The sequence below is a fragment of the Tigriopus californicus genome, chromosome 10 (genome assembly GCF_007210705.1).
Source record: "Tigriopus californicus strain San Diego chromosome 10, Tcal_SD_v2.1, whole genome shotgun sequence".
Classification (NCBI taxonomy): Eukaryota; Metazoa; Arthropoda; class Copepoda; order Harpacticoida; family Harpacticidae; genus Tigriopus; species Tigriopus californicus.
The window spans coordinates 7,764,598-7,773,977 of NC_081449.1; the positions used below are offsets into that span (position 1 = coordinate 7,764,598).

Genomic DNA, 9,380 nt, shown 5'->3' on the forward strand with positions numbered 1-9,380 from the left:
TCTCAGTCCAGGGGGAACATCACTAGTTTTGTAATCATTATTAATTCATTCATCCTACTATCGTCGTTGTTATTAGAATATAGAAGTAGCCGTGGTCATTGAAGAACCAGTCCGGGTTGGATTGAGCCTTCATAGTTCTGCTGATACACGATCATCCTTGCAGTACCCTCGACCAATCCATCCATCTTTGGGACTTAATCAGTGTTTGGTGCGTGATCGCTTCTCGCAGGCCGAGGCCCGTTGTGTGCGGGTGCCATTATCAGCCGTCCCACCGCAATATCAGCTCATCCCATCGATTAGTGATCATATCAAACCTCATCTTGCTCAACGTGTTGAACCCTCCCACGTTTCACCTCCTTTAACGCCACACCCCTCTAGAATAGAAATTGTGATACACCTGAGACGACTATGGTCGGATCCTCCCCTTGGTTGTCAGTATGACCGTTAAACAGCCCAGAGTGACCACCACCACCACCACCGCCGCCAGCCCCAACTCGTCATCTGTCTCCGCCTCTAGGACAGGGTCCTCGTCGTCCTCGTCGTCGTCGTCCGTCCCCTCGCATTCAACGGTCGGGTCCAGACCCACCGAGCATCAGGCCCAGCCCGGGCCCAACACGAGCTCGCCCAACAAGATCCCCAAGCCCATTCCGGCCAGTGATTGGTCTGTGGTGGAAGTGCAAAATTGGTTCCGACGCAAGTGCGGCGAGTACTATCATCTCTACTCGGAAAAACTCCTAGAACAAGGCATCACGGGTAAGGGAAAAATAATATGTCAGGCACATGGGGGTCAATTAAAAATACGTGCCAGAGGATTGATAAATATATATTAAGGAGACAATTAGATCACATGGTGACTGGTAGTGGAGAGATATTTGCATGTATTGTAACGTTTAGATGGAAAATTCCTAACGGCGGTCAAGAAAAGAATCAGCAAAATGATTGCCTATAGGATGATGAACCACGCAGACTCTGTTAATTCTTTTTCGGAGCAGTGTCAAAATGTATAAAAAAAAAGCGTTACCCTCACAGTTTTGATCCCCATTGATTTATTCTTGTCATTATGTTTTTGAACTTCCAAGTGACAGATATTGTCAGTTTAAGCAAAATCCTCCCAAAATTTAAAATCACTCTAACATGGCATGATATTCATGATGCATCTGTTCTTTTTACATGAAATGCTTGTGGCCTCTCTGGCTAACTATTGCTTTGACATTAGGACAATGATACTGAAGTTGATTTTAGACCATAGAATGTTGTACTTGCTTGATGGTGTAAAACACTTCATCGAATTAAAATTGCTAGCTAGAGTGACTAGTTTGGAAATATTGTTTTATCCCTACATGTAATAAGCCTTTAAAGATACATATCAGTTGGAACGAATTGACCATGGTTGATAATGTATCATCACAAATTGTTTCACAAACTTAACAGAACTCATCCAGCCCGAGATTGTTCCATTTTGTAAGGCTGAGTTTATGATCCAGTAGTTTTCATGGAGATTCAACCCATTGATGTAGTTGCCCTTGACATGTGTGCGCCTTTATTTTAGTGTTAATGGGGCTCACAATCCATATCATCTTTTTCGTTAATGAAATTGTGTGTTCCCTGATCATCGTTGAACAATTACTCCACGACAAAGTGTGCAAAATAGGTCTGATCTGAAATTTCATGCCTGATATCGACAAGGTCAATCATTGATATCACTTTCCTGGAACTGCCTTTGATACTTGAAGTTTTATCTCTGTCTCTCTCCCTTCCCCCCTTCTCTTTAGATGAATCATGGAAGCAACTTTTGGGGAGTAGTTTATGGGGTTTAAGCCTGTGAATTGTCACCCTTTTTCCCAAGGTCATTTCTGTTAGACAGCCGAATATTATTGCAGAACGTCCTTGGAGTCGCTAGTTTCCATTATGAATTGTATACAGTACAAATTGAGCACGATTCTCTCATTCAGTGAGGCAACTCTCAAGTTGTTGCCGTGGCTAAGATGAGCTCACATCATTGCACGTTGGGAAAAGAATGCACGGTAAGGAATCTGAAACATTGAGACCGGGTTTCTCCATCTCCCACCGTGCGAAAGCTTCAAAGCGAAAGATCGAAGTCACAAAAGGGCACAACTTGGGTTAACGGATGAAAACGAAACTTCAGCTCTTTTGTACTCCTACGTGCATAAGAAGATACGTACCTCGTACCTGCTACCCTACTACATGCCTCAATGGTCTCGGCCAGGTTTCGTTACTTACATTCCAGTCAACGAAGAAAGACAAAGGCGTAGAGACAATCGAGGAAAAAAAGAATCCTGATGTACTCAAGGCCAGATTGTCTCTAACAGGCTCTGAGTGGAGACTTCCTGGACTTATTTAACATTTGTTCCGCACATGTTTGCACACAAGATGTGCCTGAGTGTATGAATGTAGCACGAAGCTGGGATCCAACGTTTCTCTCGTCGCTCTCCAGATTGTTCAGTCAGTATTCTTTTAATTAAAGGATGGAAAGACCAAATCGAACAAGCGAACGAACGAACGAACGAAAACGACACAGTGCGACCTCCGTCTCTAAGGCGCTCCGCTCCTGCTTCGTCCACACAATTATACCATGTATCATGTGTAGAGAAAAAGAGTCGAGTCGCGCATGTGATGATCCTCATAGTTATAACTTGGGAATCCGAGACGACGGCCACGTAATATTTAGGCTGCGAGCACGTATGAGGACATGCATGCATTGAGGCACTATTGATGGCGATGTGTCGACCTAATCCTGATATTGCGCTTATCATGGTAAAATAGGCATTTTGTGTTTAGTTTCAGGGAGGAGCATTGTCCTTAATTATGGCTCAGTTGGAGAGGCTTGAATAAGTGCGTCATAATTGATTTATCTATTTTTGCTAGCTTGTTAGTCCACCAAATTTCATTCCCAGGCAACACTCAGGCAGTGAACGTTTTCAAGCTGTAGTTGACGTTTTTTCATAGATCAAGACTAAAGCAAAAAACCGCCAGTCTCGTCGCCTCTCCATCTCAGGAGCTCCACAAATTCAAAGGCTGAAAACGAGGGTTCTGCTTGTTCACGGTGAGAAATCTGGCTGGAAAAAAAGGCACTTGTGTTTATGAAGGCCTCCCTCCACCAGCACTCTAGGGGGAAGAAGGACTAGGCTTCAATCCTTGGGCCAGTTAGTCAGTCAGTGGGTCGAAATAGATTTGTACTCAGAGTGCTCCGAGAAACGGCTTGGCCGTCAGGCACTCGCTCACTTTCGAGTTGTTGTTGTTGTTCATTCGTTCGTCAATCGACTTTTGAAAGGCTTCCACTCGGAGCTCGTCTGGAAGTACTGACTGGGGTTCCTTTTTCTCCCATATTACACATCTTCTATCGATTTCTCGTCACTCTATGAGTGAGCGTCCATCCAGCCTTTTCTAGTTCGAAGTCGTTAAGGTTTGGCTTGAACCAGCCAGGTTGATCATCGTTGTAATGGTTATCATCATTAGAGCGGATAATTGAACTTTTTCCTTCCTTCTTTCTTTCTTCCAGGACCCTCGCTCTTGAGACTGAACGAAAGCTCCCTCCTAAGGTTAGGAATCTTTCATCCAGAACACCGCCAAGCCATTTGGAGAGAAATTACCAAGCTTCGTCTCCGAACTAATATCCTCATCTTGCGAGAACTAGAACGGGAACAAAAGTGAAGGAATCCTTGAAACCTCCTCCACATACGACTACTACCACGACTATCAATACAACCTCGACTGCTAATACTCTCTCAGTTTGCAACAATTTGGGTCTGACCCGGAGACACTTCCATCATGGTGCAGAAATACGAGTCCCCCGTAAGAGTGTACAAGAACCCGTTTGAATTGGTGATGAAGGCTTATGAAATGCGATTCCCGACGTGCGACATGATCCCCGTTGTGAAAGAGACTGAAATCATCGGAGAAGAGATCTCTGAAGATGGCGCCATTCACGTGATCGATCGACGAGCCAAGCTCAGCATTGATGTGCCATACCTGCTCAAAAAGATCATGGGTGTGGACCATCTTTTGTTTCGCCAAAAGAACACCCTCGACAAACGAGGGCGGACTTTGGAGATTGATGCCTGGAATGAATCATTTTGCAACCGTGTGGTCATCAAAGAGCTTTGCATTTACTCCGTCCACCCTGAAAATCCGGAATGGACCTGCTTCGAACAGAAAGCGGACCTAGATATCAAAAGCTTCTTTGGGTTCGAAGGATCGGCAGAGAAAGTGGCCATCAACGAGTACTCCAAGAATATCGCCAAGAGCAAGGATATCATGGAGTATTACATCAATCTTCTTTCGGAGCAAGGCGTGACTCATGTCCCGATCTGGAGCCCTCCTGAGGGATCTCAAAAGAAGCCCGAAAACAAGGAGGAGCCAACTGTCCAAGAGTCCACTGTGGCCAATGGGAAGGAGAAGGCGTTGCTCCGCCGGAAATCCTCGGGCATCCGAGGAGAACTCGAGGCTCTTCATATTGAAGAGAGCAGCTCTAGCAAGTTGGAGCAGGGCTATATTCAAATGTATTTGGGTGAGCTCACGCCCATGCAAGAATCTCGACTGGTTCAGCTCAAGAATCGCGTTTCGGAGCTTCTAAGAGGCAAAGTTCCGAGTGATCCAGTATTCCTGCGATTCCTCCGAGCTCGCGAGTTTAACGTGGAAAAAGCTCGCGAGATGCTTTCCCAGTCCCTCATGTGGCGAAAGAAGCACGGGGTGGACAAGATTCTAAACGAGTACGAACTCCCCAAGGTAATAAAGGACTTCTTTCCTGGGGGTTGGCATCATTCTGACAAAGAAGGTCGTCCCTTGTTCATTCTTCGTCTGGGCCAAATGGATGTCAAAGGAATCATCAAGTCCGTCGGCGAGGAAGGTATTACGAAATTGACCTTGCACATTTGCGAAGAAGGACTTCGATTGACCGAGGAAGCCGCTCATCGACTGAACAAGCCCATTAGCACGTGGTGTCTTCTTCTGGATTTGGAAGGACTCAACATGCGGCATTTGTGGCGACCCGGTATGAAGGCATTACTCCACATCATCGAGATATGTGAGGCCAATTATCCCGAGACCTTGGGGCGGTAAGTTTTTAGCATTGTACCAATGGTTCGATCGGCTCTCACTTTTGATGAATTTCTTTCCCTCAGGGTTCTCATCATTCGAGCTCCGCGGGTATTCCCGATCATGTGGACGCTGGTTAGTCCTCTCATTGATGAGACCTCCCGTGAAAAGTTTCTCTTCTACGGAGGAAACGGCTATCAAGAGTCCGGTGGTCTGGTGGATTACATTCCCATTGAGCACATCCCAGATTGGTTGGGTGGACCGAAAATCACTGACATTCCCGAGGGTGGACTTGTGCCCAAGTCCCATTACATGCCAGCCGAAGAGTTCGTGAAAGACCAAAGCCCAGGTCCACACTTCCTGGAGGAATCCTATTATCATTCCACCTCTTTGTCACGCGGTCAAGTTCACGAAGGAGTCATCCAGATCGAAGAGCGAGGCACGGTCATCACTTGGGACTTTGATGTGCTCAGGCACGACGTCGTGTTCACCGTTTACCGATTGAGGGACAAGCTCCCGCCCATCAAATCTCCAGGCGCCTCGGCCTCGCCCAGTCAAAAGGATTCCAATTTCACCTTCCCCGAGCAAAAGGACACGAGCGTATCGAGTACAAGTGGGACTGGAGCCGGGACTGCCACCACTACTGGCGTGGGCGGCAATGCTAATGTATCGGCTGTCAAAGGCACGGAAATGGCTCTGGACAAGGTCCAAGACCACAAAACGTGTCTAGACCGCACGTGGAAGGAGAACTTGGACTACTTCAAAGTCGAAAATAGCATCGTCTGCCACGACGGCGAGTCCATTCAGGGCTCTCACGTGACTTCACATCCTGGTACATACGTCCTCCAGTGGAAGTTCTTCGACAAGCATCACTTGGGCCCCTCGTCCGTGAGTCCCTTGGATGTGATAGCCGATTCGTTGTCGGGCACTCAACATAAGGCCAAAATTATGTACTACTACGAGACGCTGAATTCCGTGGACTATCGTGGATCCATGACGAGCCTCCAATCTTGCCAGAGTGGCTTCTCCACCATTAGCAAAATTTCCATGGGCAAGCAATCGTCGAGTGGAGTGAGTTCGGCCCATTCCGATAAACTGCATTCCTGAGATACGGTCTTGATGGGGTCGCTGCCCCCGATTGAGGTCATCCAGGGCTTTAAGAGTGAGAAAAAACACAGGCGAATCAAAGGTGGTGGGATCATGAGCAGCGCCAAAATGTTCAAACCCACTTTGAAAAGCCTTCCGAGTAGTGGTGGTAACACGCCTGATCGGAAGAAACAATTGAAACACGTCACCCTCTAACCGGATGCCTTGTCGGATGCCGTGACCGCCATCACGCTGACTCCTCCCACGCCAGAAATGCGAAAATCCTGATGATGTGACAATTCAATGGCATGGGCTGATTGATTGCCTCGCTCATTGCTTCCAAGGGCCCAAAGAAAGTGACACCCAAGCATTGCCACGTGATTTGGCCATTAATCTCACCTACTAGTGTAACGTTTTCATGATGAGAAGAATTCTTCGGTTTGACCATAAACATACATATATTCAATATTCACAAGTGAGTGCGAGTGTGGGAGCGAATGCCCCGAGTGTTTTTGCACTCATTTTCACATACATGTCGAGTTGAAAGTTAATGCAGAGAGCCAAGTGCTCCCGATCGTGGCCATTGATTACAAACGCTGTGATGACGGAAATTGAAGATATCCCTTTTACTCGAACATCCCCTTTTTCTGAATCAAGGAAATCTCTGTTGATGTTTTGAGTCGTTACATGACTGACAATGATCAATTTTTGTCCCCTGTCCTCCCCTGTGTTATCATAACGTACAACAGCAGTATAGTAGTGTTAGAAACAGTAGCAAAAGCAACTAAGCTTATATCTCGATGGCCATGAAAAAAAACAGGACTCAAAATTGCCTCTTCACAAACCAATTAATAGAAGCAAGTACGTACGCTACTCTCCATTTTCTTAGTTTGATGCTTGTAAAGATCACTTCCACATTGCCACTCGTTTTGATGTACGTTGAGACCAACAGGCCATTAGTAGGATAGGGTCCATGTGGAGGCGCCCAGGATTTGTTTCCCCCAATTACATAGTTCAATATTGTAAGGTAGATCCGAGTTTCTCTGGCGAGGCCATTTGTTTCAGTAACGGATTGAGAGCAATTTGATATACGTTAGTATCGATGTTCTTGTACATGTGTTCTGAGACTCCAATGCTCATCATAAGGCTACAAGATCACCTTCATCCCAATCTACTATCTTTCATTGTCCAATGATGATGCATCCCCACCTATCCAATGAGATCCCCTGAAGCCATATGAATTCGTCTAGATGTGATTTTCCGCGTGTTGAAAATAATGAGTTGGGTTGTACAATTATGACAGAAACCTGCAAACAATAAACTATTTTTATCCGAAGTGAATGGCAAAAATATTTCAATTGTATTTCACAAGGTTGAATGAAGTAAGCATCGACATGAATAAGAGTGAAAATACATTGGGGGGGGGGGGCTGGTAAAGCATGGAGGGGAGAAATTTATGCATCTATTGACATCGCGCTAGGTTGTGTGTGTTGTTGTTTGTGTGTGGGGTGTGGGGTGGTAGGGGGGGGGCGGGGGAGGAGGAGCTGAGGAAACAATATGTTAGGACTCTATGATTTCCATCATGTAGTTCCTCGTCAAAGTTCGTAGTTCTTGTAGCGCGTAGTCTTCAGGCAGTGGGAGTTGACTCAAATGTTCGGCCAACACACGGGAAGGACCGGCCCCCAAAGAGCCATCGCCGCCGGTTTTGTTGGCCGTGTCCAAAGAAAAGATGGCACGCATCAAATGGGCCACTCGTTTAGCGATCTCGGCTCGACACAAACGCTCTTTGGCCGTCTCGGTCCGAAGGGACGATATCCGATTAGCCAACGATCCGATGATCGGACGAAGCCGCTCGATCTCGTAGTTCAGAGTCTCGGGATCTTGATTGTTGACCAGACGTTTCACGTCTGAGTCCACCGAGATGAAGTCGAAGAACACCTTTCCCTGGACATTCCAGTCCACGATGCTGGAACAAATGTCTTCCGAGCACAGCTGAGAAAGAAGGAGCATGAGGTATTCATAATCCTCGTTGATGATGGCCTCCGGGGCGACTTGCGTCACAATCACACGGTGAGCTTCGGCCCAAAACTTCGCTTTGATCAAATAATATGCTTGGTCTTTGGGATTTCTCATGAAAGCCGCTTTCGTGGCTTTGGCTTCGGCGATCCATGGGATTGGCACACTTAACCGTTCGTGGAGGAACGTCTCTCGCACTTCACTATCTTCGTTGGCTAGTTTCACATGACGAGTAATGGTGTCGATTATCGTTTGTTTCCGATGGTCGGGATCAGCCAGATGGAGTAAGGCAAACACTGACCAATGCCATAGCCCTAAATCCTCCAGTTGACTACCAAAACTGAGATGGAGCTCGTCTTCCTTTTCTTTGGACAAGTGGTTGTAGCCCACGGATCGCAAAACTTTGGCCAGTAACCAAGCAAGTCTGTAGTCCAAGCAATCCGATGTGTGAGTGGCCGGAGTCAAAATCGATTCCAATGGATGAGATCGGTTCGTGTAGAGCTTCAACAAATGATAGGAGACATCGAAGGTCCTGCCGTCCATTTGGCCGTTGAAGTAGTCTGGTGTTGGCTCTCGTGAGTAATTGTCTTGGAGGCCTCCAAAGGCGTCCTCATAGGCCAGGAGAGCGTCCTCTATCGATGCAACGGGCGAAGTCAAATACCAAAACTCCATCGCTAGAGCTTGCTTCCAATCCAAATCTTGGCACACGTTCACGTTCGTGTCGGTTCCGGCCCAAGTTGGGATCCCGGCCAAGATCGCGTACAGGCGAAGTCGATTGGATTTCAAGTGCTTGTCACATTCCATTTCCTGCCATTTCTCGAGCTGCTGCAAAACCATTTGACCATTCAGCGTGTTATTGCCGCCAGTGGTAGCAATAAGGAGCGCCGAGAAATGATCTCCTTGGGATTGGGCCTTTTCGCAGGCTTCGTTGACGTTATGTCCTTCGATTAAGGCCAGGACCTCGTCCACATGATCTCCACGGGCTTTGGCTCGCTCGATATTTCGCTTCACCAAATGTCCCACGGCGTCGTGAAGCCATTTCGAGAGACCTTCTCTTCGTTTCATGGTGATTTCGTGTGAATCCGGTTCGTAGCGTTGCTGCTCCGTCACTCGTCCCCAAAGGACTTCACAGAGATCAAAGACCTGCTTGAAGTGCTTCATTGATCGACCAAATGCTTCATTAGCCGACTTTTGTCGCGACAATTGCTCGTACGCTTCCTTGA

General features: G+C 46.9%; 3 protein-coding genes across 3 annotated transcripts in view; 2 read left to right on the forward strand and 1 right to left on the reverse strand.

Annotated features, from left to right (window-relative positions):
- Window positions 1-3,672, forward strand: LOC131889111 (protein aveugle-like; the record flags this gene model as incomplete). The annotated part of the gene is given in 2 exon segments (XM_059238118.1): window positions 1-753; window positions 3,521-3,672. Coding segments are annotated over 2 exon segments (468 nt in total).
- LOC131889090 (SEC14-like protein 1) lies at window positions 3,651-7,475 on the forward strand. Its single transcript, XM_059238096.1, has 2 exons — window positions 3,651-5,075; window positions 5,142-7,475. Exons 1-2 carry the CDS (start codon window positions 3,790-3,792, stop codon window positions 6,160-6,162), a joined length of 2,307 nt encoding a protein of 768 aa, XP_059094079.1. The 5' UTR covers window positions 3,651-3,789; the 3' UTR covers window positions 6,163-7,475.
- Window positions 6,135-9,380, reverse strand: part of LOC131889449 (nuclear pore complex protein Nup98-Nup96-like) — a 7,634-nt gene continuing 4,388 nt past the window's right edge. Inside the window, exon 2 of the mRNA XM_059238544.1 lies at window positions 6,135-9,375. Within this exon, the coding sequence (XP_059094527.1) occupies window positions 7,702-9,375 (1,674 nt within the window). The 3' untranslated portion in view covers window positions 6,135-7,701. The remainder of the gene's footprint in view (window positions 9,376-9,380) is intronic.